The sequence below is a fragment of the Scleropages formosus genome, chromosome 10 (genome assembly GCF_900964775.1).
Source record: "Scleropages formosus chromosome 10, fSclFor1.1, whole genome shotgun sequence".
NCBI lineage: Eukaryota > Metazoa > Chordata > Actinopteri > Osteoglossiformes > Osteoglossidae > Scleropages > Scleropages formosus.
This window is the reverse complement of record NC_041815.1, coordinates 21092866-21116015: the sequence shown is the minus strand read 5'-3', so window position 1 is coordinate 21116015 and position 23150 is coordinate 21092866. Positions and strand designations below refer to the sequence as shown.

Genomic DNA, 23150 nt, shown 5'->3' with positions numbered 1-23150 from the left:
CCTTTTTTTTCCCTTCTCCATAAGCGCAGCAGCACAAATATTTATTGATGAGTTCACTGTTTTCAGCCTTCTTTACAGTATATCACATGCAACACTGAGTCACTATCACATCAGGGCAGAAAGAATTTATGTGGGAAACAAGTACTCATTCCTTACAAATAAAGCCACCGTGTTAAGGGAAAGCTGATGAAATATAGGCAGGATGCTGAGGAAACCAGTAGTTTAAAATTGGGTTTCATCATATTTTAAGTCATTCCAGCCATATTTATTCACACATTCACAACCTATTCCAAAGAGCACATTTCTTTTATTCCAAATAAAGCATGTAAACGACTGCATTTAAAGCAGTCCCATACAGTTCCTAACCTGAGACCTGACAAGGGAATGTAAACTGTTAACATTGCATTCAAGAAGATAACAAAACACAGCTATTGAAAATGTGTCCACAGGGAACCAGAAATTCCAGTTGTGCTGCTTCATAAGCTGCCGAGACTTCATTGCGGTTCTGTGCTCTTAAGTATCAATGTCTTCATCAAAGACAAATTCAGGAGTTTCAGAACTCAGTTCTATTTAAAATCCTTTGTGCCATGCCTGTACTAGTATAAATGGTGCATCTTTGATCAAGGGTAACACTATCCTGTCTCCATGACAGTTTAAACTATAGTCTATTGACTAAATAACCTAGTTCCTTAAATGCCACTCCTTTGCATATTTATGTCAGCTAGCCTAGTATCGTACTGAAAAATATTTACAGTTGCCCAGAGTCAACATTTGGTCTGGAATTCAGAGCTTCATTTTTAAATTATAGTACTCAATTGTCACGTTCTCGTTTTGCTCATCAGACAGGATAGTACTCGAGAGACAAGGGACAGTCATGATCAAGCAACACACTTGTATATCCACAACTCCATAGTTGCTAGGAGAAAAATAATAAAGTTGTTGTATTAATGATAAAGCCTGTAATTATTCTAATTGTCTTTATTGCGGGATGGTTATGCTGCCTCTGCCCTGCTGCTTAGTCACTTTTTAAACGGTGCTGCCTCACCGAGAAGATAATGCAGTAAATTGTCCATGTTACAAGGGGTTGTCCCCACAGTTCAGCTGACCTTTTTTTTTTTTTTTTTTTTTGTTTTTTTTAAAATCCCAGCACAGCCGTGCAGTTTAAATTTCCCAGGGTCCCGGGGGACAAGCGCATTCTCCTCACTCACAGTTTTGCAATCCCCGACAATCACTGCAAGGCCTACACCCCCAGCTTCCCCCAAAAGGCACAGAGGAGCAATCCAGGCTATCTGGATAATGTTTGGCAACGGGTTCGTTCCCTGCAAAACAAGTAAACAATCTGACGGCTCGACTCCAAACATTTTTCCTCTCTGTTACAGAAACTCTTAGTGATGTAATAAAAGCTGTCCTTTATTTTGCCTTGTTTAGCTGTATTTCTGCATTACTGTCAGCAAATGGGTATTTTGATTGTTCAATTGAACACCAGTCTGCTGAAATTAAGTTTTTGCAGTTATTCTTTTTCTTAGATACCAATCTGGGTTTTTATTATGTCAGTCATATTTATTACATGACCTAACAAATACAGGACAACAAGAGTTAATCGACACTTATCAGCATTACTATCGTTAGTCAACAGGTGGGAAATGTGATCTTATATTGCTCTGCTTTTGGTTACATATTTTACTTGCATGTTTTCCATTCAGGCTACTTTATACATGATCACTTAGGACAAATCACTATTTAATTACAACAAAAATTCACTGTATTTTTTACAATAAATACGGGTGTACCACATTTCCAACTAAATGATTTGGGCCTAAGGCTTCATTGTGTTTGTTGAAAAAGGTCTGCATATTTTGCAGGATTTAAAGATGAGGAACGGTACAAAGAAAGAAGACTTTTGACAGGAATTCACAAGGTTTTACTGAATGAATGTGTTAAACTATGAATTTGTTCACAAATTATTTTTTCGTGGGGTACTTAATGTCAGTAATTAGCAGATGAGAAATTGTATTAAACGGAAAAGTAATACAAAGCTAACTTATCGTAGAGCTAAATGAACATGTAAATTCAATCCTTAAGGACAAACATGCTACTCCAGAGGTCAAAGTTCCGGTAGCTCAGCGTTAACGCTACTACTCCCCCTTCCTTGCGCGTCATATCTGGGAGGGAAAACGGATTGAACAGAAGAACTTCATTACCCAGAATTTTGCACTAAATATCGTGGTTTTGTGGAGCTTGTAGTATTGATTGCGATTGATTCCCTTTTGCCCGAGCCGCTTATTCCATATTCTAAACTACAATACCCAAAGTCCCTCCTCATCCAAATTTTTCGACTTCCTGTCTGAAGTTGATAGCGGAGATAGGCGAAGAGGGTCATAATAAGACAGAAAAATACAACAGCTTACTTAAATTTGTGCCAGTATTATCGTATATATAGGTTTCTTAAGCTTCCAGAAATAACTGTTATCCCACAGACACAATGGTAAGTACATATTTGTGGTGCATTTGCAGGCCAGTTTTAGCTGGCTAGCTACGCTAGCCTAGGTTCTGTGAATGAATGGCGCCGGAAAAAAGGCCCAAAGTTAACGTCCGCGGTAAAAAATAGAGATAAGTGGTCATTTTAAGTACGGGCGTTCGTACAGCTAAGTAGTTAATCCATGAAACTGTTAAAAATAGAACAATATTTAGCTCGCTGACGTCGGGTATTATTGAAGGTAGCGTAGGCTAGGTCCGATGCGGGGTGCGGTTCAGACAGGAAACGGCTCTCAACACAACTCAGCTGCCTCAATCATTGTAAGTTTTATAGACTAAGTAAATACACTAAATTCAAATTAGCGCCAAGTGACCGTCTTATATTTACCGTTTTCCTCTGCAAAGATGATGGGACGTTACAAACGCGAGTTTCGCATATTCAGCAAAATCTGCTTGGCCCTTCTTTCATATTAATAAATTGCGTGCGAGTGATATTACGCGTGGAATTAATGAAAAAAAGTTACATCTGTACAAGCAGTCTCCACCGCTCAACATTTGTATGTCTTTTAAATCTTAGATCTTACATGTATCTGCCCCCCCCCCAGCAAAACACACAGCCTGTTTTTTATCATGTCTTGTACTTTTCCGTCTACGACTATGTGTGTGGTCGGACCAGAGGGTTACATTTACATAACATGTAGTACATTTCTTCATTTAGCAGACGCTTTTCTCCAGCAACGCACATCTCACAGAAAATGCAGCCAATGCGTGCATTTACATCGGCAGAATGAGAGTCTTAGACGCAGACATGTGATTCTAAAGCATAGTTAACTTTCCACCATATGATCCATCATCCAATATATATCACATGAGTAGCTGTGTAAAAGTTTAACCAAATAATCGACAATTCCTGATCACATTGCTGATTTTTTTTTTTTTTTTTTTTTACATTAATTTAAACATTCTGGGGTGCTGATTCACGTTCACTTCAGCTGGTCTGAGTAATGCTGTTCAGGTCATCTGGTCACGAGTGTCCGTGTTCAGCCAGCTCAGCAGGGAATGTCCCCCACCATCGCAGGACCTTCAGGGCCTCTTACAGGAAAGGGGCTGTATATGCCTGGTTCTGCCAGCTCTTTCTGAGCTTAGTTCATATGTAGCCATTATGGCTGTGATCTGATTCCTTATGGCATGAATTTACGGGAGAGAGTTTTAAAACAGTGGAGGCCCAGGGTGGCAGATATATCTTTGAGTGCCATACCACTTTAGGCTACCTATTTCACTCTTTGATATGCTTCACAACATATTTGTTCTGGGTTAAAGTTTTATGGTGTAAATATCCCTGTGGTGAATTGATTTCAGATTTGATTTAAGGCTGACTTGCATCTCTGCTCCTGGTCTGTGCTGTGGATATAAGTAGCAGTGGTGACTGGAAGTGGCTTCTGATATGCTGATATCCATTCAGGCGTACGTGTTAGTTAACTAATGCCGTGTACAGATTGCATAACTTCACCTAATGGTTTTGGGGTTACCACAAATGGTCATTAAATGGTAACAGTGAGCCAGCATGTACAGTTGTGGTAAGGATATTCTGCTGTAGAAATGGGTAAATTATTGTTAAAAAAGTTGCATGTCTAACACATGTTGCCTTGGAATAAGGTTTTGGCTACGTAAAGGTAGGTACTAACAACAAGGAAACCTGTAGGAACCTCTACTGTTTGGGAAGTCTCCATGGAAGTCAGAATATACTATGCAGTATTTCTGTTGCTCGATTCCAGATTCATTGTAGCAGGTGGCTCTATGCAGTATATGCTGCTTGGTTTTGTGACAAAAAAACTTTTATTTCCCCCAGATCCGCTTCATCCTGATCCAGAACCGCGCAGGCAAAACCAGGTTGGCCAAGTGGTACATGCAGTTTGATGACGACGAGAAACAAAAGCTCATTGAGGAGGTGCACGCCGTGGTGACAGTTCGTGATGCCAAGCACACTAATTTCGTGGAGGTATGACGTGTGACCCATAACTGGGGTCTGGCATGATAAAGTGTGAGGCAATGCCACAAGTTTATATATCTGGATCAACAAATTCCTTCATTGAAAAGCTGTCAAACTTTTCAAATTGTTCCCAGTTGTGGGCGACTTTCAATAAAAGTACAAACTGCTACAGATAATTAAGGTAGAACAGCATGAGTCATCATTCTCAAAGTTCCATCTTGGTAGTTAACACACACTTCATTCCTTTAATGAAATTAGATTAGTGCTCTGCTAAATGCAGCAACCATTGAGCAGCAGAGGTGTTCTGGATTGCTTGGTCACATGCCTGACCTGTCAGTGCTCATGTGGAGAGGAGTGTTACTTCTGTCATTTTAGCAAGTGATACTACTCATTAGTATTCAGCTGTTAATGTTTTTTAATTGAAGTACATGCATTAGTGGAAAGGCAAGCTCTGGGCATTGCTATTAAAATAAGTCCAATAATATCAAATGCTAATGGCAAGGTGCAGTGATAATCTTTCAGATTTTGAAATCGTTTATAGAGTCTTAACTAGCACATTGTCATTTTCTGCCTGTCTGTTTGATGAGAGTTGCTAAGAAACAGCATGCAATAGGGAGAGAAATAAATGTAGCACTTGGAAGTTAGTCACTCCTGGCAGGGCCCCTGCCTCCGAGTGAGAGCGGGGCTCCTCTTGTGGCTTGTACAAACTGCACACGGTTTCACAGATCAAGCTGCCGGCGATTCTCATCCAAAACGTGTTTGTTTTCGTGGTATATGAGAGTGGAGGCTTAATGGGCAGTGAATATTAATGAGATCACGAGTGGGCCTCTGCAGAAGAATCCCAGAAGTGCACAAAAACATTTTCTCAGCTCTGACACATGTGTGAGGGAGAATTTAAAAATGTCATTGTGCACTTGAGATTTTTAAAGAGGACACATGACAAATGTGCAGGACCTTTTAGGTAGAAAGGTTGCTGATTTTTCTGGTTCAGATATTATTAATGGAAAATATGTAAACTGTTACATTCCACTGATTTAATTCTGTGTGTAATATTGATTGAAATGGCTATGCTGCAGACTACCAATTAAGTGTAGAACCAGATGGAGGTTTTGTTGTACCCTTGAGATATGACATCTTTATAACACAAGTAATTTCTGTACTATAAAGGACCACGTATGTAAATGTTTCACAATGAATGGCAATTGACTAGCCAGTGCATAATATTAATAGTACTATCCTGCTGTTAATAGCCAAGATAAAGATGTGTAAAGTACTTTTAAAACCTGAAATGGCTTTCCTCTTCATGTCTCTACTGAGCCAGGAAATACTGAACAGACTCTTCTTCATACAGCCTTGGTTCATGAAGTGGTTTGTGGCCCCACCTTGATCATCCGGTGAAAAATATATTTGTTGAAACCTGTACTCACCTCATTGTGATCTTGATAAAGGCTGGAAGGAGGCTTTGTAGTAATTCATGTGGCAGTAAGTTCCGTTGGTGTTTTTCCTTGTAACGTTGTACAGTAAAGGTGTCTTCCTGACCCCCCCTACCCCCATACAGTTCCGAAACTTCAAGATTATCTATAGGCGTTATGCTGGCCTGTACTTCTGCATTTGTGTGGATGTGACAGACAACAACCTGGCATACCTGGAGGGCATTCACAACTTTGTGGAGGTAACTCACTCTCTTTCTCTCTCACACTTTGAAAACTTCTAGTAGAGCTGTGTAGGAATCCTCTGTAGAGGAACGGCAGGGCAAATTTTTGCTGTAGATAATGAAAACCCAAAGGTTGCGCTGTTTCTCATCTGCCTTTGGGTATATTTGGAAGGGATTCATTAGAAGTGTTCTCCATACAACAGTTGCACTACCTTTAAAAATATGAAAAGTAGTTACGAATTGGTTTAGCTGTGTCATTGCTGGTCATCATCTGTGAATTTGTTTCAGAAGCAAAAGTCAAAGTAATAAGTTACCTTAAATCATTTTATTTCCTAACAGAAATTAACTGGTTAATATGAGTGGGTAAAAATAAATGACACAAGCAGGTGTTCTTACCCTCACCAGATAGTCGGTGAGTGCTGTGTTGGAGGGGGTGGGAGGCAGGCGTTTGGTCATTTCACATTTTTCTGTGAGGGACAGCAGGAATATAGAGTGAATCAACCAACACTTGGGGCTTGAGTAGTTCTGGGGCTTGAAGTTCTTTTCTGTCCTCACTCATAGAATTCTCCCCTGTGAGTTCAGGGTTGGTCATGTTCACCACAGTGCACTACATCAACAGAAGGAATTTTCTGCAACTGCACTGTAATCAGTGTTGTGAAAAGAAAACTGCAACTTCTTGAGGGAAAACCCCTGAAAATTGTTATCCTGGCATTTCCAGGCTGCCATTAAAACTGGGTATTCTGTGTGCTCTTCGTGTATGATTCAGTAGGTCTGGCTGTGTGTATGTCTGCATATTAATTTGGCCTGAAAGTACTGTGTATGCACTGCAAGCATCCTGCTCATATGATCATTTTCTTTTTAGGTTTTGAACGAGTATTTCCACAATGTGTGCGAGCTAGATCTGGTGTTCAACTTCTATAAGGTAAGCTCACATCCCAGAACACTCATTCTTGGTGTAAAAATGCGCCCCCTTACGGTGTGAATGTAAAATGCATTCATACCACTATCTTCCCAAAATGCAGCAAAAGTATGCTTGTAGGTAGTAAAGGCTATTTCTGTTGTATTACTGAAGCAGAGCAGCACCATGGCAACAGAGTTACTGTATAATTGCCATAATCAGTCAATTAAGTGAAGCTCATCTGCATCAATTTGCTGCGGTAGGTTTTCTTTAAAATAAAACAGTAAGCAATTAAGAGTGGCTCTATTGATGATTACATTCACTGGTTCCTGGTTTAATTACCAGAGATATTTTTGAATCCACCTACATACTGAACCCTAATGAAATGCTGCCTACGCTGAAAAAACAAATGGATTCTTGTTACCGTCTCCACGGTATAAGAAATTTAAAAGCAACAGAAGCCGTCACAGTGTCAAACATCAATTAATGTTAGCTGATTACCCTAATTAAACCTTGTTTCCTGCTATCTAAATGGTTCATTCCAACCCCATGCAGAATATTGTTTCCTCCAATCCATGTTTTGTAATTTTGCCTTGTTTCTCATGCACAACAAATTACCTGTTGAGTTGCAGGGAGTGGTATTTAGTTCTGTCACTGGGCATTGAAGTACATCCAGTGCTATTACCATTTAACTCTAATAAGCACATAACTACATGATGTGTAACATTTTCCCCCAAAGTACCACTGTGCAAAAATATAGGGGGATTTAATTTTATACAGATGGTGTTTTCATTGTTGCAGCTCTCTTTTGATTCAGAAATAAACATATAACTATACCGTGCTGATATGTTGTAATATTGAGTGGAAGTAAATATCACTGTGGTAACTATTGCTATGCATCAGTAAGAGCACATGCTGAAGTAAAAAAAGGTATCTTTCACTTCCTAGGAGACTTCTGTAGTCCAACAAGAGCTGTATAAATGTGTTAGAGGTTCAGATGAGATATAGAAGTTGTAGCTACTCATGGACCTAACTGTATCTCAGGTGTACACGGTGGTGGATGAGATGTTCCTGGCAGGAGAGATCCGGGAGACCAGCCAGACCAAGGTCCTGAAACAGCTCCTTATGCTGCAGTCATTGGAGTAGACGTCCATTTTGGAAAACTCTATCCCCCCTTCAGAGCCCTATTCCTGGTAATTTGGCAGTACCTGCTCCCTCCCTCCCACACAAAATTACCCCCTTTCATTGGTATTACCATGGAGCAGGCTCCTCCTGTTGGCTGACCTGTTGACCTGCCCTCTTCAGCAGGATTGTCCTGTCTCCCGTTTAACCTATCAGCTAGATTCAGGAATTGATGGTATCTCGCACTACCAAAAGTTATGAGCATCAAGGGGCCTGCAAACTTCCACACTAACTTGTTCCATAATGCAGACAACCATTGCCAACACGTTTAGCATTTAAATGGAATAGCGTACTAAGTCATGGTACAATGTAAAGCCTTAGTTGTCTTAATTGTTATGGCTGCTCAGTTCCACTGAGGGCACCCTTCACAATGATTCATTGAAACTGCGTGCAAAGTTTTGCATTCAAGTATGTTCTGTTGTTAATGATGATCTTAAGTTGTACAGTCCTATCCTGCTGCTGCTGCTGGTGTTCACTGGTCTTGCCAAAATACTAAAGTCCCCTTGTGTCAAACAAGACAACCACTGAATAGAAAATTATTAATCAAGTATACAGTGCTTTTTTCTGTGATACATTTCTGTACTGTGTGTATATACATGTATACACACCTATCAGCGTTTTTGTATGAATCGGGCAGCGTGTTAGTTCTATCCCCCCAGGGCTGACTTTTGCTTCACATTGTCTCAGCATGGTCACCAGCAGAAGGGAGAAGATCGTCCTTCCTGTGTGACATTGCAGTGCAGACAGTGGCTCTTGTGTAGTGTCACACAGATACTCAGAGTGGCCTGAAACAGAGGTACAGCCTTCAGGATCATTGCAAACATGTGCTGTCAAGTTGAAATGACCCTGACCAGGATGGAATTATGTGTGTGGGGAGGAGATGGAACTAAACACATTTGCCTGAGTGATGCAGGCAGTGCTCCAGGGACAGGCTGAGAGGATGTTAAAATCCACATGGTGACTGGCTTCCAACAACCTTCTGAGACCATTTTAGGTTTTCCATTGAAAAACAACTGCCTGAACTGGAACAAGGCACTGCATGCTAGTTCCTTCACCTGAGCCCTGTATTATTGATGGCACCATGGGTTCACTTCACTAGCTTATGAGAACTTTAATTCTGTTTCCTCAGCCTGTCCCCCATTCTGTCTGCATAGAAGTGAAACCAGCCAAATTCTGGGTAGTAGTTAGAATGATGGAGGTCTTGCTGAAAACCTGTAGTGAGGGATGTAGGGATGAAGGAAGGAAACTGAGGAGGAGCCCAGGACTGGCTGGTTGTACCTTTGCTCTTGTTGAGGGATGTAATGTGGCACCACAGCATCACCCATTTGGGGACCAGAGCAGGAAAAAACCTCCTTTACTGCCTCTTGTGGTAAGAGGTCTAAACTTTGCCAGTGTTGAGAGCTCTGGTGCATCCTCTTTCACACTGGACACACAAAGTTATGTTGTATTTAGCATTTTTTGGTTTATGAACTTACACACATGGCTGAAAGTGACTATTCAAGTACTCCCCTGTCCCATCCCCCTTGAGCGGTAGTGGTGTGTGTGTATGTGTGTATTGCTGGTCTTGTCATGTTGCTGAAATTTACCACCATTCTATTGAAGTCTTCATGTGTGTATATATACATATAAAATAAATTGTTAAAGACTTGTTTGATTCCTTTTAGTAATGGAATTTACATTTATTCATGTATTTGATGCTTTTCTCCAAAGTGATTTACATATTTGTACAGTTCAGTAATTTTTCCTAGAGCAATTTTAGGGTATGTATGTTGCTCAAGGATACTGCAGCTGGAGATTCAAACCTGTGACCTTTGGGTCTAGAGGCAGCAGCCCTAACCACTACACTATCAGCTGGCCCCAGCTGGAATGAAAGGGTCTAGTATTGGTTATCATAAGGTTTAGAAGAACATTCCAGAAATTATAGTTTAGCTGTACAGTACAAATATTGTCACCTTATGTTTCTCTTACTTCCAAGGTTTTCAGAAAACTTCATACCTCCAGTTCAAGCACAAAGTGAGAAACTATATTCATATTTATCCTTAAAATTAAACTTGCAGTTTGAGTAATTCTTGGTATACTTGTGGTGATTGCCAAGCAAAGTTTGAAGGTGAGAGTTTATTTGAAGTTTTAATTTCTAAAAGATAATGTGTTTAGCAGACAGGCCAAAGTACAAAGGTTATCTAAGTTGGGCAGCAAACTTTCTGAAAGTCCAAATTAGTCTACATGTTTGTTTGATGCACAGTAACTCATGCCTGATTAAGTTTTTCAAACATTCAAAGCATGTATAAGTCCTATAATTATTTTGGCAATTCTAAAGGTTTTGTAATGGTACACAAATTTATCGCTGATTAGTTTATGGTCACTTAACATGGTCATGATCAGACCATTTTGTCAAGAAGAAATAAACATTCAATGTTGAGTTATTAATGAGGCAAAAATGTTGTGCATATTTTTTCTTGAGGTAAAATCTGCCATCTAGTGGCCATAGTGGAGTTGCTCATGTAGCAGTGTATGAATGAACTCAGCACTGGGATGAAGAAACTCACTTTTGCTGGTTGCTGTTTGTCTGTGGTCACACTCTTTTGACTCCGCTCTGCTGGTGTGTGTCAGCTGGCCTGAGATTCTCAAGTGTTCTCCATTTCCTGTTTGGCTGAAGTAGGAGGAACCTCATCCTTCAAGGTCTGAAGACTCGAGTCACTGCTGAAGAGTCTTGTCAGCACCCATGCAGCACGGGAGACCACTGTTTGGGCAGGACCACTGCTGCTGATATGTTACATCAGAGTCACACACACAACATACATTCCACATTAACACAGATGAGACATTTGAAATTCTCAAACGTTTACATAAATTAACAATCACAGTGAATGACAAAGAAGCAAATGCAAAATAAGCAGTTAAAACAATCTGAAGGGGAAGTCATTCTTCAGATCTTTGGTCAGCCACTAACAACTCCTGCAGCAAACAATTTGTCAATTTTGGGGGGGAAGCAACTTTCAGGTGATCTGCAGTCTTGCAGATTCATAGGCAATTCACAAAAAAGACAACCCATATATACACTGTAGGTGATTCCAATATACAGTATTAGTAATGATGAGAACACATTGGTTACTAAGTAACAACTAAGCGATGATTTACAGGGTAAACTGGTGGATTTATGTTAAACAGCAGGTCAGGGAGTAATGGGGGGAGAGGTCCTACTACTACCACTGAGCAACCATTTTGTGTGTGTATGTGTGTGAGAGAGGGAGAGACCTCACATGGAAAGATAATACACCATTTTACAGTTCACAGAAATCAATCTATTCCTTGCAGAATTTGTGATCCACACATTCACAAGGGCAATAAAATGTGCTCCCTGCAAACATCCTCATAATGCAAGGAGTATGATGAGCTCACTGAGGTATGCTATAAAAAGATATTATACTGCATATCTGAAGAACAAAAGTAAATGATCTGGAATGTTCTGAATTTAAGACCACTAGCTCAGTTGTTTTTTAGTAAGAGATGTTTGTATAATCATATTAATAAATTTGATTCATATTTAAAGATCTTCTGGTAAAAAAAATAAAATCACTGTACAAGTACTTAATATTTCTTTACAGTTACAGAAATGAATACAAGCACAGAAGAAAATCATAGTCAAAAATAAATACCATACAGTCACTGATAAAAGATGCAGGTGGAGCGTCAGTCAATTTCCCATTTTGTCTGCAGTGGTTCACCAAACTGTGCCATCAAATATAACTAGGGGACACGAAATGTGTTTCTGATCTTTACCTTCAAATGAGACAATTCTTTCACTTGAAACTCTATACACTGGCTCCTCAAGTTACAAATTTTCCTAAACAGTTATCTTGCAGTTAATTTTAATTGCATTTCTTGACTGATCTGATAAAATGTTCTTGCAGAGCAAATGTTACCCGTTTTCAAGCACTCGGCTGATAGATGGCTAGAAAGGGCATCAAAACAGAATGGGGTGAAAGACTAAATTCCCTTGCTACTACCATGCTTACAGTTTATATCTGGTGTTTTAAGTGACAACATGAGAACTGTACATGATGTCATTTGTCAGTTGGCTTTGAATAAGCATTTGTGTAGACACGGTATTTTTGTTTTCAGTCCACCGGTACCTTGTGTCATGAACAGCCGACTTACAAATTTTCAAAGACACAATTTAAAGTGTATTTTTAATAGCATTTTCTTCACTTGTACAAAAAACACCTGCAATTCCAATTTCTGCCAATAGGGGCAGCAAAACAAGTGGGAGAGTAACTGTTTTAGAATTCATTATTCCTCTATATAAAAACTACCCAGCAAATAAACAGCTGTACATTTCTATTATGCTATTTTGATTGTAAAAGACTAGATGTTTTAGAATGTGTTTATGTGATCAATTTGTCACTTCCTCTTGGCCAGTGGTATTCCAAGTTTACTATGAGACACGCAGTCAGCATTTAAGGTGAAACTTAATACATTCTCCTCACGCAATCCTCCATTACACTAAAGCTCATTTTACTTTCTCTACCACATTGTGGTGCCTGATGGAGTAACATGGCACTGTCTCACGGATGCAACAGAATACAGCGCTAAATTTGAGGTAGGGAAGTTCTTTCAGTCATGCCAAGATTCTGATGAATGCTCTGCATGTTCATGTGATGAACTGGTCCCACTCTTGTCACCTCTTTTGATTTTGTCCTCATTTGCAAATGAGACATGTACTTGGTAAGTCGACTGGAATTCTGTCCACAGTGTTTCCTGCCACAGTATAGAGGAACAACGAAACCCGACATTGTACGATCTGTTGATGGAAACAGAATAAAGTCTTACAGCAAATTTGAATTCATTTTTTTTTTTTTTTTTTTTTTTTTAAACTTAACACATTAATAAACTTTGGGATTAAGCTGTTTTTATTGATTGTGACATAGTAACTGGAATTGCAAACTATTTGAACTGCCAACAGACCTCCAGTCCAAAGTGTTCGTAAGTTGAGGAGCCAGTGTACTCTTCTGCCAATATGCCCTCCTCTTTACTGCATATAAAAGATTTTGTATATAATCAGACCAGTGTACATTTAATGTACTTATTTTTGTTGTATCTTTTTCAGATGTAATGATCAATAGTATCAACAGTAAAAATTCAACAGGAAATACTAGCCAAAGCAAAGCCAAACCAGCCAATACCTAGAAGACTCCACTGTATTCACTATAGCCTTTCCTACATTCTGTTTATTGCGATGTGGCTGCGGCTGTAAAATTTACAGTAGTACATCACACAGCAGATAAATACCAACACAGTTACACTAGGTTTGCAATATAGTATGAGGACCATAAGGGCCAATGGGGTTGCATCTAAAAACTGTAAGCTATGCGATGAAAAAGGTTTAATGACTTGTAGAAACAAAGCAGGTCTTCTACAATTTTGTTCATGAAATATGCTAACCTTACTCTGGTGGAGTCATTCATGCTAACAGACTGACAGAAATATGAGGCAGGCACCCAGTGTGAGGGCCAGAAAGACAAAAGAAGCCTAACTGTGATAGGAGAGCCCTCGTAACCCCGACAACAGTATAACTGCAAATTAAAAATCACATTGATACGGGTCCTTTCTGGGGAAAAAGTGCAACAGCAACAATACACAACAAATTCAGATATTCACAATATAACTATGTATATGCAGTCAGAAGGTAATTTTTCTTTTTTTTGACAGTGAAAACCTCTGCCTTGTGCTTTCAGCAGACTTGTCTGTGATATGGTAATATCTTCATAAACCTAACAGGTTCTCTTTTTTAATTATGCTATCAAAGAACAATATGGGCAAGGTAAAGGCCACAACATTGTTATTCCTTAAAAAACCAACCATTTGGACAACTAAAAATAATACGTAAAAGATCATAACAATGGCTAAGTTTGCCTAAATCAGTAATAACTATTAACTGGATTATATTCATTCTTTTAACAGTAATTCTACTATTAATCTTTTTCTTAATTTCAGAGGCATCTCACAAATACAGCTTAGGTTCCTGAAACAATCTGACGATTATCAAGGTAGAGGCCATAAGAGGAACACAATTACAGTTCTTATAGGCTGGCACTTCATGCTATGCCACTAGGAGGCTGTGAGAGAAAAGGCTCCAGGTGGACACTTTATCATTCTTTGAATGATCTACAACACGAGTAAGTTCCACTGTGAATGGTATTTTTTGTGTGCTCCACCAACAAATCTTGGTGTTTCAGGATCCTAAGGAGTTGTTTCTAAATAAGGAACATGGGCAGTGAAATATAACCTGTGGTGACTCTACCATCCTTGACTTGTGAGAACAGGAAATTGCTATGTGTGGTCCTAGGTGGTCGCACCCCTCTAGGCCATCCCCTGGGATGTGGTCCCTGGTTCATGTGATGTAAGGGGACAGGCCTCCTTGGGCCTGCAAAGAACAGGGTACCTAGCCCAGTGTTCCACATGGGCCTACATTCCCTTCCTGGGAAGATGTGCTATAGAGTCTTGGGTTAGGTATCACAGACAGTCCTCAGTTTGAGAGATCCAGGTTGATCTAGGGGTAAGAGATAGGAGTGAGGATTCCTATAAACCAACAGTTCAACATTAGAAGAGGAAGACACTAAATAACATGCAACACTTTATAATACTTAAATGCAACTATGTAGCATTTATAAAAAATACTGAATGGAATTTGCACGTGGTGTAATATTACTGAAATTTGGCAAATAAATGTAGGTGTTCATGTCTAGTACACTGGGCTAAAGCTGGGACAACTGGTTCTGCCTACCTGAGAGGGGCACCCTGAGAATCTGGGAGCAAGAGGGTGGTGGGCCCTAGCAGGTACACTGCTGCTTGTTTTGTGTTGTGGACCCCTGAGACTGTCGCAGCTGCCTGAGGGAGGCATCGCCATACTGGATTCCAGAGCCCATCCGCTCTGGGTCCAACTCGCCTGCAGAAACAACATACAGTAATACATATGTATACTAGATGTTTTATAAGGCACTTCATACCGAGAAATACACTGACGTATACTACATTCATGGCAAAATCAACAGAAATCTTTTAACAACTAAGTTAGTTTCACTAGAGGGAATTTATATAAATTACATAGCAGAAGCTGATCTGTATACTATATTATTCATCTATTTCCTTGAGTGTAAATTACACTGTATTAAATTTTGATAAAACAGTATACAGTACTATATACATGTATGCTCTTGTTTTACAGCATAAGGGTTCCACTGATGCTTTAACTAAATTCAATTATACAGCTTTCAAATGTTAAAAAATTACCCCTTTTAGTTAGTGGATTATTTTCACTGAAAAAAATATTCAGGTACAATATTCGGGCAAAAGCAGGGTCCCCCTTGACTAATGGCCTGGCTGTGCGTGCTTGGGAATTTACCTGACTCAATCTTGTTAAGGATGGTACGAGCACACTTGAGGAAAGCCTCCTCCACATTCTCTCCTGTCAGGGCGCTTGTCTCCAGGAACATGAGCTCTGAAGTACAGACAGAACAGCTCAAAGGTCAACATATATTTGAAAACGCACAATGAACTAGCAAATCCCTTGGAATGAAAGTGAAACTAGTAATAATAGTAATGGGCCATTTGTAGAAAGACAGAGCCAAGCAAGGTCAAGCCAAGGCAAGAAGTGGAAGGAACTGAATGACACAGCACTGTATGATCCCAACAGCTGTCACGCAGAAGGTGGAGCAACAAATTTTAGTGGCTAGATGATAGCTCCAACAAATTACTACCTTCAATATATTGGAGAGGATTCAGTGGTGCAGAGGAATAAACAGTACTCAATGAAATCATGACTTATGATGCTTGGCATAAAAGAAAACTGACGTGAACACTGCATGGGTACTCCAAGTGCATCTGCTAATTGAAAACATTGACAATCAGGCTGGAAAGGGGGAAGCACTAGGGACTGGGAGGTCACCGTTCTCCTGGGCAAAGCGTGAAGCCTCCAGGAAGGTCACTTCCCGGTCAGCATCCAAGTCCTTCTTGTTCCCACAGAGGATGATGACAATATTGGGGCTTGCCAATGTCCTTGCATCCGTCAGCCAATTGGTCAGAGCGTTGTATGTCTCGCGGCTGACACAGGGGAAGAGGCAGAATATTTTCAACACTGAAAATATTACCTTGTATACAGTACAGTCCACCACCCATCTGTCAGTTTGTTGTACTGTGGTGGCTTGCATGTTGCTATGATGCTGGAAGCTATGCCACCAGTAGTTCCACTACCAGAAGGGTCACCCATGGATGGACAGGTTTCAGTGGAGCTTCCAGACAAAGAGCAGACTAGGGAGAAAGACATGGCAACCTACTCCAAAAAATCACCAATGAAAGCTCTATGAATCATAACAGAACGTTTTGCGATTTGCTCTGTTACACATAGGGTCGCCATGAGTCATAAACGACAACTAATACAGTATAGTACCCCTTTCTGTAGTGATCCTCAATCATGAACAGAATAAGGTAAGTCAATTTTTAAATCAAAAGTTACACATTAATATATACATTTCTCTTAAGGTTTCAATCCAGACATGGTTGCATTTAGTCCATACTGTACTACTTTTTTGTATTAAGTTATTTATAAATTCAATGAGATTTATAAAGTCTTTTATAAAGTCAATGGAATCATTTAAGAATCTGCACAATTACATTTTGCTCTCAGTCTACATGAAGGAGTGAATGTTTCCATTTAAAAGCTTAAACCACTTTTATTATACAAATCTGTCTATTTAGCCTTAATTCACTTCATAGTCACTGGTGGGGTAGGACTTGAGGACAAGCAAGATGATACCCAACTTGTTTTTTCTTCGGCAAAGAACAGTTAAGTTCCCTGAGGATGCGTGATCTTTGCATTACAGGACTATTTGAATCAGCCTGAGAGATGAATTACAATCTCAGGCTAATACAGGCACTGGAGGCGTTTTTCTCTGATTAAACCTTATTGTCCGAGAAAAGGGGGAAGAGGACAATCATTTGTGAGCGCCTGGCCATATGCTCTAAGTGTGTTCAGACTAGGAGATATAAAGCCCTAATACAGTGCTCGGGCTCTGCCTAATCGACTACAGCTCGTTGGCCGAGGCCCGTCGGCTGAGGACACTTTATTTAAAGGCCTGTCAGACTGCATTATGGTGCTTGCTCTATCTTGATTACCAAGACAATATGGTAGTAGTCATCCATCAGGTCTCCAGGTTTATTAAATAAAGATATTGAGTTTGTTTTTAACTCAACTTCCACCATCTGTTTCGATAAAATTGTCAAGTTTGCCCTTAGCGTTTATTTCAGATGTTTGATTTTTTTTTTTTTTGAACACATTTGAAGAGACAATGAATGCAAGTAGATTGCCAGTGTCTCCACAAATGTCCTTTTACTCATTTTACTTCTGCGTTAGCAGGATTTTTTCATGAAGGTCTGGTTGTCCTTGTCAAATGCAATTCACAGGCAGGCACTTGGTTGCTGTCACACTGTGCAGTATACACTGCCATCTTACCTTGTGATGTCATAGACTAGTAGAGCTCCGGCTGCCCCCCGGTAGTAACTGCGAGTCACTGATCTAGGGGATTATGGTAAAAGAGGAGCCGTTTGACCTCTGCAAATCATCCCTTGTTTCATGATCATCCCTTATTACAGTCATCCAATTACAGTCCTCCCCATGGATTTTAGGTTATCATCAATCACAGTTTATGTGACCCTTAAAGAGATATCTGTCACCTACACAGTTTGGAACATAAAAACTATTCTACCCCTCATTTATTCAGAGCCCTACTGGTGAAATGGAATACTCTACCTGAATCGCTCTTGCCCAGCTGTGTCCCAGATCTGCAGTTTGACAGTCTTTCCCCCAACATTCACAACCCGTGATCCAAACTCTACTCCTATGGTGTGGTTTGAGTCCTGTTTGACTGGACATGAAAGAGTGGAGCATGGACTGTCACACCATGTCATGAGCACCTCTTGCTTAGAGACACTAAAATCTTAAAGACAATCTCAAGTTTATAAACTAAAGTAAGATTTGTTGGATATTTTGTACAGACTGCTTCAATGATTTAGGACTGGAAATGGATAAAGCTGAATTTTTACCCTTCCTCAGTCCCTCAGAGCCATAATGAAAAATCCCTAATCCACTAGTAAGTTGCCACAGGTTTAGTATGGAAAGTCATAAAAGTAATGACTTCACTAGAGAACAGCGGCTCCCCCTAGGGCCCTGGAGGAATGAAGCAGCCAAAAAAATCCCTTTGCTTGCAGAGATGAGAACATAATCCGCTAAAAGGCTACAGGAGCCATTCTGGACTAAGATCAAACAACAATACCAACAAGCAGAGATCGCAAAGTGTATTAATGTGGTACTTTATATTTTGGAAAGAAACACTGGAAAAAATTCAGAAGGTAACATGAATGTAGCTAATTAGAAGGTGTTACATTCTGCAGCCTTTAATGCAGTGACACTGAGCTACACAAGTGTTTTGAAATCTGCCAAAAAAAGGCCACAGATATATTCATATAATTTTTTACAAGAATACTACCTTGTCATTATGTCTCCATTGGTACTAATACTAAGTCAAAATTGACAAAGATTAAAAACAATACACAAAACAGTCTTCTTTGTTGAAAAGACAGGGTGCCCCAAAGAAATTTTAGCAATGCCAGCAGTGACTAAAGCCACCTTGATTGCACATTTAATCATTTCATTTGCTCTGTTGCTTTAATGACAAAGGACCAACATGCCTATAAATGTTAGAAAGATAATGGAGTTCTGGCATTAACATCTGGTGTTATACATTATGACAAAGGCCTGTCACAGCCAAGGAATTGATCCATCAAGAACAGTTGCCTATGGTAGCTCTTTTGGAAGCTGTTGGATGCTTCTGAGCACAGAGGATACTGCTGGAACAGGTCCTTTTGGACCCCTGTTGTTGGATCGAAGAAGATGCTGATCTCTCTAACTGGTTGCCAGTGATGAGGAGCCACGCATACTGAACCAGTAAGAGGATTTGGGGTATGAACTGCACTGCACATGTTTGTGTGTGTGTGTGTGTGTGTGTGTGAGAGAGAGAGAGAGAAGGCAGACACTTCTTACATTTGCTCTCAATGAACTGGTGGAGGAGACAGGACTTCCCTGTCCCAGCGCTGCCAATCACCAGGAACTTGAAGAGGAAATCTGAAACCAAACAAAAATGAACAACAATCCCAAAAGTGACACATCTTATTAGCATATGCTAAACTTAAGGAATTGTTTTCTCCAATTCAGGTTCAGTCATTTCTCTGCAGAGTGCCTCTGTTACCCAACCCCAAGCTTTTGCCAGACTGCCCTTGAATTACTTGACAAAAGTCTAATAAAAACAAACATACATGGTAGGCTTGCTGATTAAGATGATTACAAGAAGGTGTTCAAAGGCAGTACTTTATTCCCTCTGGAACTATTTTGGTCACAGTAAAGTGGAATTGTTCATCTTGGAGCACTTGGAAGTGAGGCCACTGGACACAACACTCTGCAATATTATATTAAGGAGGTAATAAATAACTTATGTTATAGTGTTAAACACATTTCAGAGGCAATAATGCTGTCCCCAGCCATAGTTACTATATTCACCCGTATTAATTAAGCTGATTTTTTTTTTCTCCAGAGCAATTCACAAGCTTAAGCTGCCTACAATTATTTACCCATTTATACCTCTGGGTAATTTTCACTGCAGCACTTCATAGTACCTTGGTGAAACATACTACAGCAGAAGGTAGGATTCCAACCTGCGACCTCCAAGTCCAAAGACAGCAGCTCTAACCACCATGCTACTTGCCAATTTACAGAGAAAGAGACTGACAAAAATAAGGATTCTAAATATTAATTCTAAGCCCTCACTCACCCATTCATTCATTAACCACACACACACACACACACACACACACACACACAAAACAGGCAATTTAGACTCAGCATTTCATCTGAAACATGTCTTTGGACTTTTGGAGGAAACAAGAACACCTCAGGGGACACCCACACAAACGCAAGAAAACACGCAAACTTCACACAGACTAAGTCAGTTTTGAACCCAAACTCACTGAAGTTACAATCAAGGAACCTGAGGCATCAGTACTACTTGCTGTGCCACCAGCAAAGTAAAATAATGAGCTGTTACTGACTATTTAGTAATTACAGCTAATTCTCTTCATACCTAAAAAAAACAGTCAAATTAAAGGATTTTCTTAAAATGTATTAAAAATGTCTTATTATTATTATTAATACTGCTAAGTGCATACAGAGCTTGCATGTGTGTAACAAAGACAAGACATCTTAAGCTGGGCACCTGCTGCTAGTACATCAACACACATTTCCTTCTACAGCAACAAAAGCAGAGCACTCTGATTAAAGTCAAGCAGTGACTTGGGTGGTATCTCCCCTCCTGTCTCTATCCTTCAAATCTCATTAGGGGTACAAGGCAGTAACCCATCACGTGACCATACCGAATCTGCACAAACAACAACCAAGGATCCTTGCATCTTTTAGAAATCCAGCGTTTTGGAATGCATGGCATTCTATAATTATATAATTCTCCTTTTGGTAATACAGACATTGATTTCAAACAAGACAGTCCACTGACACGCAAGTATCAGCCTTCTGCATGATGTACGTTGAGAACTGCCTACACGACTTCAGATAAAAGATGGTTGCCAATGTCAAACATCAGAAACAATGATTAGGCCTTGCTCAACTCATTTCTGGTTAATATCTGGTCTCCTCTTAGTCGGCACCTCTCCCCAGCTTTCAGTTTCCAGATATTTGTCATCCTTGTATTTTAGTTGCTAAAAAACGCATTTAAAACTTCAAGAGAACCTGGTCTATTTTAAACTACAGTGATGCTTACTCAGCTGAAAACACATTCATCCTAACTGAATTCCATAATGTGAGTGAGGGGGAAGCTCAAGGAAAATCAATGGGAGACAATCAGAGGGCCTCCAGCTGGCATTAACTCAGAACCATTAGTACAAGGAAGTGTCTCCCTTTCCTGGCAGAGGAGACTAGTTGTACTGCATTTCAGAATGTAAGTGTGGGGATGGGGGGGGGAGATGCTGCACGAAATGGCTGGAGGACAGAGCGAGTGCTGGACCGATGCACACGGTATCGCTCTCACTTCTTTGACTGTCAATTCAGAGAACATAAACAAAATTTCCAGGCTGACACAAAGCCTCACAGAGAAACATGTTTATTCCAATCAGATTAAAGACGGTAACATATATATAGTTTCGCATGCACTCAGTGCAAGCAGTCATTATTCTGTAGTCACTTACACCGCACTGGGAAATGTTAAACGGGAGGTAAAATTACACACCTGTGGGTTACATACTTTACTTGGGCAATATACAACCTACCATGGGATAGATTTTTTTGCTGTAAAAAACTGAAAGTGTTCCAGGACAAAACTTGGTGTAATACGCAATAAGCCTGCTGAGAGAACTTGATATGAAGTACGCAGAGCCACAACATCAGTCCCCTTGCTGCATAATCTTTCCCCCTGTTTTATATTCAGATCCCACACATGCAGGCTGTCAGTATCACTAATAACTAGCTGTCACTAACCAAAAATGTTTTGCCCCCCTCCAATTTGCTGTAATACGAGTGTAACACCACACATACCTCGTTTTCACTGCACCTTGCCTGGATACTCGTGTATGCATGTGTGACGATGCAAGCCGCAAGGCGCGCGAGGCACACCACCACATACATCCTTCCAGATTAACTACATATATCTGTGTGTCTCGTGCACCGTGCAAAACTAGCCCATCACTGAAAGTGTCGCGACTGCAAGACCAAGGTCGACTGATGAAGACGTACGCACATGCAGCAAAAATGTTTCATTAATTACCCTCCTACGTTGCAATTGTTCGTATGCCGCTTTAATATATAATATGCGCTTTAAGTTTAAAATGTCACTGACTGAAGCACGAATTCATCACACATCACCTGCTAAATCATCATGCAACAACACTGCTATCGAAGCATACAGGCCAATAATATTGTATTAACCAAGAATAAACATTTTTATCACATCAAAAAAGTACGACATACATTATCATGATTAATTTAAAACTACAAAATGTAGTTGGCTAGCTAGCCGAGAGTACTGAGAGTCACTACGCCAATACTTCAGAAAGTCTTTGGACAGCTGTCGCCGTCTTCATACACACGAATACATATTTGAAATGTATTCCTAAACGAGAAAGTGGCGATTTTTTTAAAATATTCACTCGGTATCTGAAAGATTTTGAGTTGTCCAACACGTAAACAAAAAAAGTAGAACCTCAGTCAGTCAGGTAATTCAGATGGTGTGCCGGGCGGGTGTCGTTTTTACACAATCTGGGACATACCGTACGTCTCCGACATCTCCTTCTTGCGGAATCTAATGAGACAGATATGACCTCGTGTTAAAACCGAAGGTTTAACCGCAAAAAGATTTAAATTTTGCTTCTCAAACGATTATCTAATGAGCAATGTCCTCTTCTGGACCGGACATCTGTCGTCACACTCTTCCTACCTACAAGAGCTGCACACGTAGAACGTGATGACGTATTTACGTGGGAACGTAAACACGTATTACACCACGCTGCTCCTGCGAATAAAACCGCTATGATTAGCATGTGAAAGAGCTATAACGAAAGGCAATTTGTTAACAGAGCAACATCGGCCAATACGCATAATATGTATGTATATATTGTGGCGCGTATCGCTCTGGGTTCGGATGGGGCGAAGAAGGACGCACAGGCAGTGCTCATTACGAACGTTCATTAGAACAGCGGCACACACAGGAAAATAATGCTTTCCTTCCGAAGACACCTTTTCTTGAAGGACTTTTTTCCCATACTTTATTTTATACCATAAAAACAAGAATTAAAACTCTCCAAACTTCTACGCCACAAACACAAAAACCACATACAAACAT

At 40.0% G+C, this 23150-nt stretch overlaps 2 protein-coding genes across 2 annotated transcripts; one reads left to right on the top strand and one right to left on the bottom strand.

The window, feature by feature from the left end:
* The first annotated feature begins 2317 nt into the window (after positions 1-2317).
* On the top strand, positions 2318-9802 carry ap2s1 (adaptor related protein complex 2 subunit sigma 1). The gene is made up of 5 exons (XM_018748919.2): positions 2318-2485; positions 4325-4474; positions 6024-6137; positions 6982-7041; positions 8062-9802. The coding sequence occupies exons 1-5, from the start codon at positions 2483-2485 to the stop codon at positions 8161-8163; spliced, it is 429 nt and encodes a 142-aa protein (XP_018604435.1). The 5' UTR covers positions 2318-2482; the 3' UTR covers positions 8164-9802.
* Positions 9803-13045: 3243 nt separating this feature from the next.
* On the bottom strand, positions 13046-22750 carry rab4b (RAB4B, member RAS oncogene family). The gene is made up of 8 exons (XM_018748887.2): positions 22579-22750; positions 19295-19375; positions 18005-18119; positions 17708-17770; positions 16145-16299; positions 15602-15697; positions 14984-15145; positions 13046-14749 (listed from the first exon to the last, which is right to left on the bottom strand). The coding sequence occupies exons 1-7, from the start codon at positions 22592-22594 to the stop codon at positions 15030-15032; spliced, it is 642 nt and encodes a 213-aa protein (XP_018604403.1). The 5' UTR covers positions 22595-22750; the 3' UTR covers positions 13046-14749; positions 14984-15029.
* Between the last annotated feature and the right edge of the window lie 400 nt (positions 22751-23150).

Coding starts and splice junctions, on each gene's coding strand:
- ap2s1 (XM_018748919.2), top strand. Junction 4,475..6,023: donor AGCACACTAATTTCGTGGAG/GTATGACGTGTG, acceptor ACCCCCATACAG/TTCCGAAACTTCAAGATTAT. Junction 7,042..8,061: donor TGGTGTTCAACTTCTATAAG/GTAAGCTCACAT, acceptor ACTGTATCTCAG/GTGTACACGGTGGTGGATGA.
- rab4b (XM_018748887.2), bottom strand. Junction 18,120..19,294: donor CCAGTTCATTGAGAGCAAAT/GTAAGAAGTGTC, acceptor TTTCATGTCCAG/TCAAACAGGACTCAAACCAC. Junction 15,698..16,144: donor ACGCTTTGCCCAGGAGAACG/GTGACCTCCCAG, acceptor TCTGTACTTCAG/AGCTCATGTTCCTGGAGACA.